The 17784-nt window shown below is 30.5% G+C and overlaps 2 protein-coding genes across 2 annotated transcripts; one reads left to right on the top strand and one right to left on the bottom strand.

Annotated features, from left to right (window-relative positions):
• Positions 1–503: 503 nt before the first annotated feature.
• LOC114183526 (21.7 kDa class VI heat shock protein) lies at positions 504–2112 on the bottom strand. Its single transcript, XM_028070577.1, has 2 exons — positions 1740–2112; positions 504–1065 (listed from the first exon to the last, which is right to left on the bottom strand). The coding sequence occupies exons 1-2, from the start codon at positions 2047–2049 to the stop codon at positions 797–799; spliced, it is 579 nt and encodes a 192-aa protein (XP_027926378.1). The 5' UTR covers positions 2050–2112; the 3' UTR covers positions 504–796.
• A 5081-nt stretch (positions 2113–7193) lies between these two features.
• Positions 7194–11492, top strand: LOC114183601 (formin-like protein 5). Its single transcript, XM_028070679.1, has 6 exons — positions 7194–7992; positions 8090–8630; positions 8718–9615; positions 9708–9907; positions 10032–10267; positions 10354–11492. Exons 1-6 carry the CDS (start codon positions 7828–7830, stop codon positions 11326–11328), a joined length of 3015 nt encoding a protein of 1004 aa, XP_027926480.1. The 5' UTR covers positions 7194–7827; the 3' UTR covers positions 11329–11492.
• Positions 11493–17784: the final 6292 nt, after the last annotated feature.

Here is a 17784-nt window from a genome sequence, read left to right as displayed (position 1 = left end):
GAAACAGCTGTCGGATTCTAATGCCTTTAAATGTCTTCAACCAACAATAAATTTTTACAACCAACCCCTTTACTCAAACGTGAATGTCTTTTGAAGTATGCATGAACAATGGAGTTGTAATGATTAATATATATGTTCATGGACTTAAGAATGAGAATTGCTTCTTTTAGTACATCTTCTACACTCATCTGATACTAGCCACAACTTGTGACCAATTTTTACATCAGCAAGTGAAAATTATAGTTATGAATTTGTAACTTTGTTTTTAGATGATTCTTACCAGTTTGTGTTTCTAGACAGACTAATTTCTTACAAATTCATGAATTTTTAGACCAACCAAATGAAACAGCATTCTTTCATGTAGAATGAACATTTTCTGCTATTTTCTATGTATTTTTTATCAGAAAACTTGAAACTCTTTATGCTGACGGGGATCATGATATTGCATTGGCTATTCCTCATATTCCTCACAACTTTACTGCAATAATAAATTCCTCTGTTCGTCTTTCAATTATCACTGTCAATCAAATAATCATTAATAAATTAAACAAAAAACAATCATTGCGTTTTATACACCACAATTTCTTTTTATTCCCTTCTCCTGGCATATATATATGTGTGTTATACATAATCAGAAGGCCTTCTCATGCTGGCTGACATTAGTTTGAGATTTGAGAGTTTTATAACTTTGTTAAATTTTGCGGTATTAATTTGCATAGAAGCTGGCTACAAGATTGTGAGAAACTCTGGTTGTTCTCCACCTGTTATTTGTTAAATTTACAGTGCTTCTGCATGTTCAAGCCACATCTTTTCCCTGAGGAAGATCACGACCCTGTTGGCTCTTTGGAATACGTATTTCTAAGTATATGTCATTATGTATGTATGCTTCTATATTCTTCCAATCTGCATCCTCTGGCATCTCAAGCCTTCTCACATATCCATGTTCCCACCAATGGCCACACCTCCAGTCATGTGCCTTTGAGTCTCTTTGCTGCTTCCACGCTCCACTAATTTCCACAACCTTCCCCTTATCAACAACGACTTGAATGTTATTTTTCCCAGTTCCTGTTTTGACAAACCACTGGTGTCACAGAAATTTTGTCTAGTTAACCACTTTTCTTAATTCAATCTATGGAAACTTGGCCCCACAACTCCAATCGGCTCAAGTTCATTTATTTGGTTATTTGTTGAGTTTAATAAACTTACATATATAAGTTGATGTAAGTTTGTGATGGATCTTTTGAAGGGATATTTACGGGAAGAAAATACTAATGAAACCTGAGCTCAACCTATATAAGAAATTGACACTGTCTTCAACTTAAAACCTTATAACCTTATGCTTCAACTTAAAACCTTATGAAGATACATCAGTTTGCACTATCAACTAATAGGAATCCATTATTAATCAGAAATTATTCCTAGTATGATTTACAAAGTGATTATCATACATGATAGTTTGTGATTAGATATAGTTAGGTGGCAGTGTTACACTATTAGAGCCTATATTATTCATTCATAGGTTACTTACTACCCATTTGTACAAGTTAAGAAAATTCTTGATGCAGGGTAAAGGCTCTCTCTCCTTAGGTTCATGCAAATTTTGTATGGTTCCTCCAGTTCTGAGATCCTATTTTGTGTTTCAGATCTATAAAATGATGGGGCAGTTTCATTGCAGCATAATTTGTTTGACATATATTCAGTTTACCAAATAAGGGTAATTGAAAAGCTCTTTTTCTTACCTGGTATTTCTGCTTTTAATATGTAGCCTTCACCTGTCTGACACCAATCCACAGTGCTTTGGCTGGAGCTCCTTAAATGAGATAACAATACATCTGACTCAAACTCCCATAGAGGGAAGGCATCAGAAGGATCAAAGAACTTGCCAAACAACAGTGGACTGAAAAGTGATCCATCACCAAAAACCTTGTGCAGTGTTGGATTAGTCTGGCTGAAGAATCTTTTGAAAGGCTCTTCTCCCAGTGAAACACACCATTTATGTGGAGTTTGATCTTCTGTTTGAACCTCAAGCCTCTTGTTAGAACTAGTCATCTATGCTGGGAAAACTGAATAATTGTGAGGCTATGGTGAAGAGAGAGTTTTGTTGCCTTTCTCTTATAGTGTGAGAGAAGCCATCTAATGAAACACAGAACAAATTCCTTTGGCATATTTGGGGGCTGTAAAGCAAGGAAGGAATATTTTCTTTTCTAAATTTTTCTTCCATCAAAAGAGAAACCATGTCAGGCATATTGCGTATAGCTAAAGGATATGTGGTATCCCTATGCATTTTGGTTGTCTAACACAAGATGTGAAAAATGGAAAGGGATACCAATCAAGTCAAAGTCCTCTGACAACTGATAGATGCTCTAGCAGAATCTGTAGGAATGATTTTTGGCTTAATTAAGTTCATTATAATAAATAATGTTTATGCAACCTCACTCATTTTTTTATCTTTTTCAACTTTTTAAGAAAAAGTAGTTCCCAAACATGCAATATCTTCAACCTCTTTCTGCTTGTTACATGAATGTAAGGGATTCAACTTTCATGTTCTATCTTATGCTACAAAAACCATATTATTACTCTGGCAAGAGTTTTCCAATCACTAAGCTAGAGTGGGACATGCTTTGTTCTATTCAATGAATCATGAATGTATATGTACATTTTGTGTCCTGTGTAAACTCCAACTGAAGATTACCGAATTCACAGATTGATCACCGACAAGCATCAACTTTCTTGCTCTTTTTCTCAGCCAAGATACTTTGCAACTGGCTTATTACCTGTTTGTCACGTGCCAGGCATGAAGAATTGATGCTATCTTGTTGCAGATTGCATGCATATGATAAATTCAAGACAAAGGACTTTGCCATGGTGACATGTTTTAACAAGAGCAGATAAAGAAGCAGTTGCAATTTTTGTAGCTCATCATCACAGTTAAATTTTTCTCAAGAGTGATAAACTGTTACAAGTGTCATTATAAAACTTTCTACTGCTCCTATTCACTTGTTTAATCTTCTCAAAAGAAAACAAGTCCTTTCCAACCTTTCAGTTGTGTTATCAACCAAATCCATGGCATTACCTCCAGATTCTTCATCCACACATAAAAGTTGTGTGGAAGGAATCTTGATTTTTCATGCCTTGTTAGGAGTGGATGTGTGTTGTCTTGATGCACATCCTCAATCCATATGAGCATCTATACAAAAAAAAAAAAAAAAGTGTATCAGAGCAAATTCCTCAAACAGTTGGTGACATACCCTTTCTTCTACTTTTCTTTGTTGAAGTGCTTAAACCAACAACTCATATATACATTTTAAGATAATTTCTAACTATATCTGTCATTCATAGTTTAAAAAAAAGAGGGTGTATATCAGAAATTATATAGATACATATAAATATGATGCATTTCTATGAAGTTTTGACTTAGGGCATCGGTAATCATTCATGGGGCATCTGAGGGAGTAGCTTTTTTGGCAAAGGCAGTGTTGGAATCTACTTGATGGATGTTAGAATTTGAAGCATATGAGAGAGTGAAGGCACTTTGGATGGTGGGGTCCTTAGGGCGGTGTTGATAACATTATCAGTTATCATTCATTACCTTTTGAGTTAGGATAAACCAACTTCAACCAGCTACCTCAAAAATTCAGCATTTGGGAATCAACCAAAAAGATGTTCAATTGCAGCATAAGAGAAGGGAATTGTTTTGGTAGAGTGGTGCATTACCATTTTTAAGGAGTGGTGTTGACATTTAATATGTATGTATATGTTCAAATAAGATTGTTCTTTAAAAAGATCATGTGAGGGATAAAAGGGTTTGGTTTATTTGTCTCTTTGTGAAACACTTTTTCTTCTTCTATTACTGTGTATTTGGAGAAGTCTTTGTGTATTGAATTTTATAAATTGCATTCTTGTCAGAGTTTATTTTTACATAAATTAATCTATATCTAAAAAATAAGTTGTTAGTGGTATAAAAGTTTAGGAAAATAATAGTCGACTACTTTTTCTTACCACTTCTCTTACCACCTAACGTGAATTTAATTTTTGCATTTTAATTTTAACTTTTAATTTAGTTTTAAGTTAAGTTGTAGAAGTGTCAGAGGAAATAAAAAAAGTCCATTCCGCGCATGAGTAATCTTTTGGGCAGAAAGTCCCCATTCTCTTAAGTATTCTGAAAGTTGCCATTTTTGGGACCTCATTTTTTTGCACCCACCAAGTTTCATAGAACTCATTTTTCCATTCTTCGATGAACATTGCAAACCATAAGGTAAGAAAATGAAGCCCCTTTCCTATTATGCACACTGCAACCCATAAAGCTAGTGAATGAAGCCCCTCCTATTTTTGAACGAAGGAGATTTTGCACATAATAAAGTTGACAAATTTTGGAAGTCATGAGAACACACAATTGTCTCCCTTACAAAAAGGGTGAACCCTAGTTGTGCACACCAATACCAAACCTAATTTCACTTCTTCTAAAGTGTAAGTTCATTTGGAAAAAAACTAACCTGCAACTTTTTTAAACTTATCTTGCAATCCAAGCGCAATTATGATGTAACCCATGAAGGAGTTTTTGCATAAAAAAAGTTGACAGATATTGGAAGTGCATAAGAACACACAAATCTCTCCCCTACTAAAAGGGTGGACTTCAACTATGCACACAAATACCAGACCCCATCCCATTTATTATAAACCAAGTGTAAGTTCCTTTCGGGAAAAACTAGTCTGCATTATTCTTAAATTTATCTATAACCCAAAAGCAATTAAGGTGTAACCCACGAAGGATTTTTTGCACAAAATAAAATTGACAGATTTTGGAAGTGCATGAGAACACATAATTTTCTCCCTTACTAAAAGGGCGGACACCAGTTGTGCACATCAATACCTGACTCCATCCCACTTCTTCTAAACCATGTGTAAGTTCATTTAGAGAAAAAATAGCCTGCAATATTTTTAGACTTATGTTGCAACCCAAGAATAATTAAGGTGTAACCTCCGAATGCGTTTTCGCACAAAATAAAATTGTCAGATTTTGAAAGTGCATGAGAACACACAATTTTTTTCCCTTACTAAAAGGGTGGACCCCAATTGTGTATACCAATACTAGACTCCATTCCACTTCTTCTAAACCAAGTGTAAGTTCATTTAAGGAAAAATCAATTTGTAACATTTTTAAACTTATCTTGCAACCCAAGAGCAATTAAGGTGTAACCCACAAAGGAGTTTTTGCACAAAGTAAAATTGACATATTTTGGAAGTGCATAAGAACACACAATTTTCTCCTGTGCACACCAATATCAGACTCCATCCCACTTCTTCTAAACCAGGTGTAAGTTCATTTAGGGAAAAAATTAGCCTACAACATTTTTAAACTTATGTTGCAACCCAAGAGCAATTAAGGTGTAACCTACAAAGGAGTTTTTGCACAAAATAAAATTGAAAAATTCTGGAAGTGCATGAGAACACACAATTCTCTCTCTTACTAAAAGGGTGGACCCGAGCTGTGCACACAAATACTAGACCCCATCCCATTTCTTCAAAATTGGGTGTAAGTTCATTTGGGGAAAAACTAGCCTGCAACATTTTTAAATTTATCTTGCAACCCAAGAGTAATTAAGGTGTAACCCACGAAAGAGCTTTTGCACAAATTAAAATTGACAGATTTTGGAATTACATAAGAACACACAATTCTCCCCTTTACAACCTAATCTTAGGTGACAAAGTAAATCAATAACAATATTCATCTCCGCAAAACCCCCAATGTCCTGTGCATTGATCGAACAAATATTACGACCAAAACCTTTCGTTTAGGGCTTGCAAAATTCAGTCCAAAGAAAAGAAGGGTAGAAGGGGCTAGAAGGGTTATGGTTTGTAATGTAACGAGTACAACAAAAGGGGCTTTGCTCGCTAGCTTTATGGGTTGCAATGTGCTTATTAGAAAGGAAGGGGCTTTGTTTTCTTACCTTATGGGTGACAATATTCAAAGAAGAAGGGAAAAATGGGTTCTGTGTGAAGCTTCTAAGAAACTTGGTGGGTGCGAAGAAATGGGGTCCAAAAATGGCAACTTCTAAAAAGCCTAATAGAATGGAGATTTTCTGTCCAAAAGATCACCCACGCGCAGAATGTACTTTTTTATTTTCACTGACACTTCTACAACTTAAAAGTATATTAAAAGTTAAAATTGAAATGCAAAAGTTGAATCCATGTTAAGTGGTAAGAGAAATGGTAAGAAAAAATAGTTAACTAATATTTTCCAAAAATTTATTCAGCTTAAATGTCATTGAAGGTTGTTTTAACCCTGAACTTAAAAATCAATTTTTCGTTATGGAATTAGATATCTGATCATTTATTTGAAATTACATTAATTAATATTTTAATGTGATTTGTATTAACCAAACACACATTTACACTTACTTGAGAATATAATTTGTGGTACTGTAACAGTTGCTATATTCCGTACGCAACAAACAAACACCTAAATATGTAATTTAAGAAATCACAAATAAGACAAAAAATTTATCGTTCAAATAACTCTTATTTTTTACATCCTCCTTATTACCCCCGCCAAAATTAGTTAGTGCGGTCATTTTTAAGTAACACAAAAATATGTTTACGTTTCATAGGAATTAAGCAAATAAAAAATATATATTTCTGGTAACCCAAAACATAATTTATCCTTTATATGATTAGTAAGAATTAATATAATATAAAAGACTATATGTATAAGAATTCATATAGCTGATATACAAAAATAAATGAAGAATTCATATAATTTAGAAGTTCAAAATTAAAATTAACGATGACAATATCATATATTAAAAATAAAAATAAAATATTTCAACCCTAAGGTAAGGTGGTTAAATATTAAATACATACTACCACTTCATAGTATATATTCAGTTCTTGTTTTTTACATTTTTGTCTCATCACCTTTTAATTTTGAGATATATTTCTCAATGTATTGTGAATTGCACGTACACCAATTAAAGAAATATAATGTTAAAAATCACTATTTATTGGTTTTATGTATTATGTAGATTATTGTAAAATCAAGAATAAATGTGTGATTTTACAATGGCTCTAAAATTTTGATGTAATTTCCACAAAATTAGAAAATGGTAAGAACAAAAATTGGAAAAGAAATTAAGAAAGAAAAAGAGAGAAAGAGAAAGAGAAAGAAACATAAAAAGGAGAATTTGTGTTGGACAGTAGGCGCCAACGTCCTAATCCAGAAAAATTGATAGGACGGCCCTTTGTGCTAGGGTTTCTGGCGCCAACAAATTTTCCATCATCGCATCGTAACCCAGAAAGCACAAAAACTCATTCATCAATTTCATGCTATAACTCCTTCTTATTACACCAACAAAATGTTATCGTTATATTCTCCGATGTTTTAATATCAACAATAACAGGGTCTATTTGCATTGATCTGGTAGCACGCGTTTTTTTTTTTTTTCTTTTAATTATCACATGCAGAAAATACAAACGATCGTTTCTTAAATTTTGTTTTTCGTTTGTAATTGCGTTGAATTTGATCAATAAGCCATGTGCCAAGATCCATTGTAGGATGTTTTGCATTTCTTATTATTATAATTATTATAACAAGTTGTTGAAGGTTATCCAATTTAATAAGAAATTGGGAATTTTGGAGAAGATAGAAAGAGGTGGATTTGCGTTGGTTCATTATGTATGAATCAGAATTGTGTTGGAATTTGTGTTGACAAGGCAGTGATCATCATCATAACGGGTTAACGGTGTATGATGAGAAATAATTTTGATTGGGAAAAGAATGGAAACCTGCATACTTGTTGGTTCAGAGCTTGACGTAATACGAAGAAGAAGATGAAGATGGCTATTCAACAATATATGGGTACCATAAAGGTTATCTTTTGCAGCATTTTGGTTTTTCATATTTTGGTCGTAGTGAGCAGTGAAGAGAAAAAAACTCAAGAAGAATTGATCAGCCAATTGTTTGATCCAACATCTGGATTATTAACTGAGGATACGGTAAGACTCATTTCATTACTAAATTATTACAGATATATATATATATATATATATATGTACATGGACTCTGAAATTGGTTATAGTTTCATGACCACAGGCAAAGGTGTTATGGATCATATGTTGGGAAGATTTGATTCGATTAAAGAAAGAAGTCGACGATTTCAGCTTGTGCCTCCCAAAGGAATCTTGCAGAAACAGCAATGAAGTTAATGTAGAAATTGGGTCAGTAGCCAGAGAAAACATCCAACAAATGATTCATGCATGTTATCCTCAATTAAAGGAAAATGTTCTTAAGTGTTTTAGAAAAAACAATTTTCCAATCCATGCTCTGGGGGAAGAGGATTCCTCTAAGATCTGGCATGCAACATACATGGTATCACCTTCATCTAGAAGATATCTGGGTCAAGTTTCTCCCCAGCACCTATCAGAAACAGCAAACAAGGAACATGAAATACATATAAGCATTAAAGATCAAGCAGATGCAAAAGGATCTGGAGGTGGCATGGCAATACCTCTGGTGGGAGCAGTTGTAGCTGTGGTATTGGTCATTTTGTGTTGTTATCTATTTTGTGGGAGTGGACAAGTTAGCCAGAATGATGAGAGACCCCTTCTCAGCATGAGCATGAATGACTCTCTTGGTAATACAAAAGTTTCATTCTTAAACTCACATATATTGTTGGGTATCTGCACTATAATCTTGACAAAAATGTACTTGAATGTTGCAGGTTCTTCTTCGAACCATATTCAATTCAAGAATTCAATGAAAGAAGGAGAAATTGGGATTGACTCGTCAAGTATTGAATTAGGTGATGAGAAGAGAAACTCAATCTCGGTGAATAATGAAGATGAATCAGGGGAAGTTGGTAGTTCTTCTGTGAGACCATCATTTGAACTGAAACCTCCTCCTGGGAGAGTAGTTTCAAGTAATGGATTGCCTCCTTTGAAACCCCCTCCTGGAAGGCCTGATCTTCTTCCTCCTCCTCCTGGAAGAACTGATCTTCTTCCTCCTCCTCCTGGAAGAACCGATCTTCTTCCTCCTCCTCCTGGAAGAACTGATCTTCTTCCTCCTCCTCCGGGAAGGCCTGATCTTGCTCCTCCTCCTCCTGAACCAGATAAACCTTCTGATATTCTTCCTCTAAAACCTCCTCCTGGAAGACCTGATCTTGCTCCTCCTCCAGCAGCACCAGCAGCACCAGCACCACCTCCTCCACCGCCTCCACCTCTTCCACCTTCTTCTTCTACTTCTAATTCTGGTCCTCCCCCTCCTCCTCCTCCTCGTGCACCGCCGAAGCCTGGCGGTGCCGGACCTCCACCTCCTCCACTTCCTGGTGGCCCCAGAGGACCTCCCCCTCCTCCTGGCAATGGCCCTAGAGCTCCACCACCACCTCCAATGAGAGGCAAGGGTCCTCCTGGTCCCCCTGGTGCTGGTCCTAGACCTCCTCCACCCCCCGGTGCTGGTGGAGGTCATGCAAGAGCTGCTTCCAATCCAAAGGTTGTTGAGGAAGCCAGTTTTGATGGGGAACCGTATGTTCCTAAAACTAAGTTAAAGCCTTTCTTCTGGGATAAGGTTCAAGCTAACGATCAAGCAATGGTATGGAATCAACTCAAAGCAGGATCCTTCCAGTGAGTAACATACATACATCCCCAACATCTCTTCCTCCTAAACTGCAATTTCATTTTTATTATTCATATTCTTAATGCTCAATGTTTCGTAGGTTTAATGAAGAAATGATCGAGACACTCTTTGGCTTTAATGCTGTGAGTACGGATAAAGGAAAGGCACCGAAAAAAGAGCCTGCCCAAGCTACTCCCCAACTTATACAAATCGTCAACGCAAAGAAAGCACAGAATTTATCTATTCTATTAAAAGCATTAAATGTCACCGCAGATGAAGTTTGTGATGCACTTCTTGAAGGTCATTCTTTTCTTACTTCCACCGGTTATCATATTAATGTTAGATTCATCAAAGATAACAACAATACAGAGAAATGTAAAACAAAAACAGTTTAATATCTCTAAATTCTTCTTTGGTTGATCAGGAAATGAGCTTCCCGTAGAGTTCCTTCAAACCTTGTTGAAGATGGCACCAACGCAGGACGAAGAACTTAAGCTTAGAGTTTTCAGTGGTAATCCAGCCCAACTCACCCCTGCAGATAGGTTCCTTAAAGCCATAGTTGACATTCCTTGTTCTTTTAAACGAATGGAAGCATTAATTTACATGGGTACTCTTCAAGAGGATGTCACTAGTACTCGAGACTCCTTTGCAATTTTAGAGGTATATATGATTTCCAAATTCCAGTTTTTCCTCTACCAAAACCAAACCCCCAACTAATTTTGCTTCCACTTTCCATATGATGTTAGGTTGCTTGTAAAAAGCTAAGAAGTAGTCGATTATTCCTGAAACTTCTTGAAGCTGTTCTGAAAACTGGGAATCGTATGAATGATGGGACATTCCGTGGTGGTGCACAAGCATTCAAACTTGACACACTGTTGAAACTATCTGATGTAAAAGGAGTAGATGGCAAGACCACACTCTTGCACTTCGTTGTTCAAGAGATAGTGCGCACCGAGGGCATAAGAGCAGCACGCATGGCAAAAGAGAATCACAGTTTCTCGAGCATAAAAACAGAAGACCTTCTAGACGAAGTCTCAAATGATTCAGATGAGCACTATCGTGAACTTGGTCTTCAAGTGATTTCATATTTAAGCACCGAACTTGAGAGTGTGAAAAAAGCAGCAGCTTTAGATGCTGATGGGTTGGTAGGAACAACTTCAAGAGTAGGGCATGGTCTCATAAAAACAAGAGACTTTGTGAACAAAGAGATGAGCAATGTGAAGGGTGATAAAGGGTTTATTGAGACAGTGAAGAGCTTCATAGACAGAGCTGAGGCTGATGTCAAAAGTTTGCTAGAAGAGGAGAAGAAAATCATGGGTCTGGTGAAGAGCACTGGTGATTACTTTCATGGGGACACAGGGAAGGATGAAGGGTTGAGATTATTTAACATAGTACGAGAGTTCTTAGTAATGTTGGATAAGGTGTGCAAGGAGATACAACTTGCACCACCAAAGAAGCCAGCAGCACCAGCAGCACCAAAAGGTGCAAAGCAAGAAACACCTAATAATTCTACTGCAAAGCAAGAAACGCCTAATTCTAGTGCAAAGCAAGAAACACCTAATTCTGGTGCAAAGCAAGAAACACCTAATTCTAGTGCAAAGCAAGAAACGCCTAATCCTCCTCTTCCTCCTGCTCATGATTTAATTCGTCAAAGAATTTCTCCAGTAATTGCAAGTAGGAGGCCAGATGACTTTAGTTCAGATGATGATGACAGTCCTTAGGTTTAAGTTTGAAGTGGTACTTGTAAAACTCCTTTCTTTGCCCATGTCCTTGTTGTATAGCTTTAATGTTGTAATAGAGTCACCACTTGCTTATACTTGTCTAATTTTGAAGGGAAGATATTGTCTTGTTAATCATTTAAATGTAGATTCATGTTTTTTTTCAATATTCCTTTTGTAGAGATGCATGATTAGAGTTTCACCATCTTTTCTATAATCATCGAAGTCGGTGGCGAACATGTAAATATACAAGAGTGTAGAGGTGCATCTCTTGATTTTGTTACAATTATTACTAAGTATCTGAACAAAATTTATTATATATTTGAATTGAATCCGTTTAATGCTACTCTGTGGTAAACCTATATATAATTAAAGGTGTACAAATACATCACTTAATTTATTTTTACTGACTTAGATCCATCACTGGCATGTTATCGATGCTTCTCGTTCAAACTAAAATGTCATTCATATACAAATTTTGAAGTATCTAACATTAACTTAATTTGATATTAGTATCACAATTGTTACATCATTGAGATTGAATTCTTTGTAACTTTAAATCATAATTTTTTGTCTTCTTCAAGAGTATTAGAGACTAAGAATGTTGTTGTCTATTGCAAGAGGAGCGAAGTTTCTTTTTCATTAGATGATTTTATATGCTTGTGTCTTACTTGATCTTGATAAAAATCAATCATAGCTAGAACAAATTTTAGTGTTTGTTTCTGTTATTCATGAATGCTAGTCATATTTTTGCACCAAGTGTAACATTTAACTTAGCACCTCTAAATATAATTTTTTATTGTTTAAATTCACCACTGCTCATGAGATATTGAATTATGTAAGAGTATAATGAGTCTTAGAGTTAAATGGAATTATAAGAAATAGAGGAATGAGTTAGCTCTTGAGAAGAAAAGTTATATTTATTAATAAATGATAGGAAATATAGAAAAATATATTGGCATAGTATAAAATAATAAGAGTATATTTAGCAAATAAAAAATATAATATGTCAACATAGTGATTCTTTATTTAAAAATATAACCTTCGAATTTAGTTTATAAATAGCAATTAAATAGAAGGATTTTTAGATAAAAGGTGAAGCATAAAACATTGATAAATTTAAAACTTCAAAAATGGAAAAAAAAAAAATATATATATATATATATATATATATATATATATATATATATATATATATATATATATATATACTCATCTTTATTCATTAATTTATATCAAATATTCATAATTCAGATTTCTCATCTTTATATTTATGCTTCAATTAATTGAATTTTTTTCTCATTAGTTTATTGAATTATTATTTTTCTTGCACCTCCCTTCTTACATTTACATTTTTTTTTTGTCTCTTTGGTTACTTAAAATGTTAAGATTAAAAGTAGGTTAAAATATTCCGTTGGTCTTCGTTTTTGTTGCAAAATCTCAATTTGAAACTCGTATTTTTATTAGTCTCAATTAGGTCCTCATTTTTGTAAATTGGTATCATTTAGGTCCTTTCCATTAGTAGGGAACTAACGCCGTTAAGTAGGTGTCACGTGTCAGCTCCTCATTTTTTTTAATTTTTAAATTTTTTTTTAATTTTTTTGTTTTTTTTTATTTTTTAAATTTTTTAGATTTTAAAAAAAAATATATTTATGCCACGTGTCAGGTTTGTAGTGTGCCACGTGTCAAATTATTGTATGAATCTCAATTTGGTCCTCTTTGTTAATTTGATTTGATTTGAGTCCCAAATTGTTATTTTTAAGCCAACTCTAAAATATTCTTGATATTGAATTTTATACAAATATTTCAAATATAAATTTATTTATCTATATATTTATAATTTTAAAATAAAATTTAAATAAAGTTTAATGTAAAATATAAATTTAAATAAATTAAATATTGTTAAAAATATGTAATAGAAATATCACTTGTAATAAAAGTATCATCATTACATCTATAAAAAAATTAAATTTGTTCTAAATTTGGAGCACATGAAATTAAAAAATTTTAAAAAAATTTGGGACTGAAATTAAATCAAATTAACAAAAATGATGACCAAATTGAGATTCATATAATAATTTGACACGTGTCACCATATTAGATTGACACGTGGCACACTACAAACACGTGGCATAAATATTTTTAAAATAAAATTTAAAAAATTTAAAATAAAATTCAAAAAAATGAGGAGCTGACACGTGACACTAACTTAACGGTGTTAGTTTTCTATTAACAGAAAGGACCTAATTAATACTAATTTACAAAACTGAGAACCTAATTTAGACTAATAAAAATACGATGATCAAATTGAGATTTTGCAAAAAAACAAGGATTAACGGAATATTTTAACCTTAAAAGTATGAGTTTTTCCTGTTGTACTCAGTTTATTTTTTCGTTAGAGTTTAAAGTATTTCATTTTCAATTAGTTACACTATTTATGTTTAAAATTTTGTTTCTGAAATACTTTTTCGTAATGCCATTTATCAGCTTAATCAATGTTCTAAACTTAAAAACTCTTTAAAATATGTAAACTATATTTTTATGTATCTACAAAAGTTAGATTCTTGTTAAAAATAATCATAAAATATTTTTCTTCTAAATGTATTATTTAATTGAATTTTATTATTTTGCTTAAGATTACTTTATTGTTGATTTCACTTTCTTTCATTTAAATTGAAAAATCTTTGAATGGATAGTCTAAAGTGACTCACAATTATTTTGTAATTAAGTAAGTTTAAAATGTTTATTTTCCAGTTAAAACAGTAAAAGTATCCACCATGTATTTGTTCTCCTCTATTTAAAATAGAAATATGTATTATAGTTATCTAATGTTACAATTGGGAGTATTTATATTTATATATAATTTATATATAAATGGAATTCTTCATTTGTGTTCACATCTCTATTTTCAATTTTATCTTTTAATAAATAATTATTTTTTAAATTAAAATCATTGTTTACCATTTTTATCTTTTAAGTAATCCTTTTGTTAATTTTGTTAGATTTAACTGTCTTATTCAATTAAATTTTCTTTCAAATTAATACTTTTATTAACAAAAATTATCCATAAAATAAATAAATAAATATTTATAATAAATTTTAAAAAGTGAATATGTGTTTTCACTAATTTAAATAAATTGAGTTTAAAGGCAATAGAATTGAAAAATAAAAAATCAACAACTTAGTGTCAATTACAAAAGTATCCATTATGTTAATATTAAAATATGAGTATTATAGGGACAGGGAAGAAAGCGTAAAAAAAATGGTATTAGTACATAATGATATAAAAATATGATAGATATTTGTGAGTATTTCTTTAACACATCTTAAAGAAGTAACAAAGAAACGTAATATTTCATAATTTTGCTTGTAATAGAAGATTATGATATAATCAATCTATAAGAAAATAATAATTTATCTTTCAATAATTATTATTATTATTTGTAGGTAAATTAAACATTATATTATTTATTAATTATAATATGAAGGTAATATGAACATGAATATTATCTACTAATCATAATCCGAGAATAAGTTGAATATTATTTACAGATATTATATACGGATTATAATTAAATAATTTTTTAAATACTTTTTATGAGAAAAAAATTATAAAAAATAAAATTCTATTTCATTTTTATCCTCCGTTTCATATTTTTAGTCTTTCCCTCCTTTCTTACTTCCAAACCCTACACTTATCTGTAGAATTCAAATGTTTTAGTAAAGAAAATTTGTTTTCTCTATATTGGATACAAATTATTTGTAAATGTGTGTAGAATTATCTTAATAGTTATTTTTCTTCTTCATTTGGAAGACAATAAGACTTAAAAATAGGATTTCAGAGAAAAAGACTATCTTGAGTTTATGCACGAGGCTGGAAGATGGATAGAGCTCGTTTGCAAGATTCTATAGGAAATATTTAATTGTTATAACAAACATTAATCGGTATAAAATTGTTTTAAAATTTCACATTTAAAAAGTTATTATTTTTACACCAATTTTAACATTTTTTTATAAATTATTAATGTATAAATACTTAAAATAAATTTTAAATAAAATTAAAAAATATATATTTAAATATATTTAAAGTGGTTAAAAAATCTATTATAATAAAAATATCATTGTAATATTTATATGAAAATTAAATCTAATATCAATGATAAAAATTGTTTTAATTTAAAAAATGAAATTTAGAATAAATTGAAATAAAATAAAAAGTATAGATATTAATCCAAGATTTTTTTTCATCAATATTGACAAATGATAGAATTATAAATTGATACGTGACCATTTTAAAAGAATTTAAAAATTTAAAAATTCACGAGTTGACACTAACCAATTTTAATTTAACTATAGGGTTTTTTTTCATTTTAAAAGGAAATTAAAAAAATTAAGAAATTATAAATTAACACATAACACACAATTAATGTCTTTAGTAATATACTAAAAAAGGATTAAATTAAAAAACATTTAAAAAATCAATTAAAACTTAAAATGTGATAATTCGATTGATATTTTTAAATAAAATGAGACAATCTCATGGTTTTAATAAAATATTTTTCACTTTTACGAGTTTGTGTATTTCTGTAGTTGTAAATAATATATTTTCTTCGTTCTTAGGCACAAATAGGGATGGCAACACGACGGGACAAGTTTCGCTAGTTCTTATTCATTCTTATCGAAAAAATTCATTCCCTTCTCATATCCAAATTTTACAGTTATCAAACTTTTATCTCATCCTCATCCTTATCCTCATTGGGTAATAGGTACATACTCATACTCATACATGTTTTCTTATTGTTTCAATATTAATTAATTAATTATTTTTTATAAAATAATAAAAAATTACGGCAAAGAAAACATAATATTATCAAATATTTATAAAGAAATTATATTATAATTGTATACATTTAAAATTAAAATACCAAATAAATTTTCATGAGAACCAAAATATCTATTAAATTTGCAAACATTAATGAATTGTAGTTGATAAAATTTCATTTTTTTTAAAAATATATATAAAAGGAAAAAAAATATTAAGATTAAAATATATGTTAAATGCATGTTTACTTCAACTTTTTAAATTCTAATTTTTTGGTGATAAAAAGAAATTTATGAAAATTACATTAAAAGTTTATATTATAGTAAGTAAAATTTGTTTATACAATTACAGTAACAAAACCAAAGTATGATAATGAGTTAAAAAAATAAAAGATAATTATATAATAAAATATATCATAATAGTATTTTATATTATAAAAATAAAAAAAATATTAAAAAATTATTAAATGTGTGTCTTAGAAACAATTTGATAGATCATTGGAATGAAATCATAAAAGGAAAACCAAATATATAATTAAGGATATGATAAAATAAAAAATACTTTAAAGATCTAAGAAAAATTTTCAAATATCAACATAGTCAATGGTTGAGAAATAACAAAAATTATTTTAGAAACAAAACAGTTTTTCAAATGAAAAAAATATTAATAATAGAGTAATAAAGATAAATTTGTTATATTACATAGTAAATTAAATATTTATACTATTGAACAATTAAATTGAAAGTAATAAACATTTTTATGTGAAAAGAAAATATACAATAAATAAAAATATTCAAATAAATAGAAACATTTAAATGTGAGACATAATTGACATACATCATTTGAAATTGCACAAAAATTATGATAAGATGAAAAGTATATTAGAGATGCAAATGAATTTTATAACAAATTAAACAAAGAGAAGAAATACAAAATAGAAAGTATATATTAATATATATATATATATATATATATATATTTTTGATTATAAATATTTTAATAATTTAAACGAAAATGAGAATAGAACAGATGAAAACGAAGACGGATATCTACATCTCATACCCAGTTAAAAAAGTTAGAGATTTTCTGTACATAATCAATACAGAAATTTTCTATAAATAAAAAAACAGATTCAGACAGTAACAAATTTATTTTTGATTTCCACATATGCTCCGAAAGGTAATTTCATATAAGGTATATGTTATTATTCAATAAGTAACTGAAAAGTTATTGTAATAATTAATGAATTACATTTATTGTAATAATTAATGAATTACATTTAACCAATAAAAGTTATTGTAATAATTAATGAATTACAATTAATGAATAATTTTAAAGCCATTTAAAACATTTATTATTAATCTGAAAATATTGACTTGAGGTTGATTGTATTTAAATTATTACACTCACTCTCTCTCTCCTTTCAAAACTTTTTATTTGGATGACTTGTAATTTAAAACAACATTAAATATCTTTCCATCTATTATATTTTTATCCCTAACCAAATACTCAATCAATTTACATATAAATATATATTATTTACAGTATACAAAAAAAGTAACAAAAATGTTTTGTTAATATTTTATTTTAAATTTAAATTATCCTATATATATATATATATATATATATTCTGCGCT

This window comes from Vigna unguiculata, chromosome 5 (genome assembly GCF_004118075.2).
Source record: "Vigna unguiculata cultivar IT97K-499-35 chromosome 5, ASM411807v1, whole genome shotgun sequence".
NCBI classification, from domain to species: Eukaryota; Viridiplantae; Streptophyta; class Magnoliopsida; order Fabales; family Fabaceae; genus Vigna; species Vigna unguiculata.
Note: the sequence above shows the minus strand (reverse complement) of the source record. Positions and strands in the feature narration are given on the sequence as shown.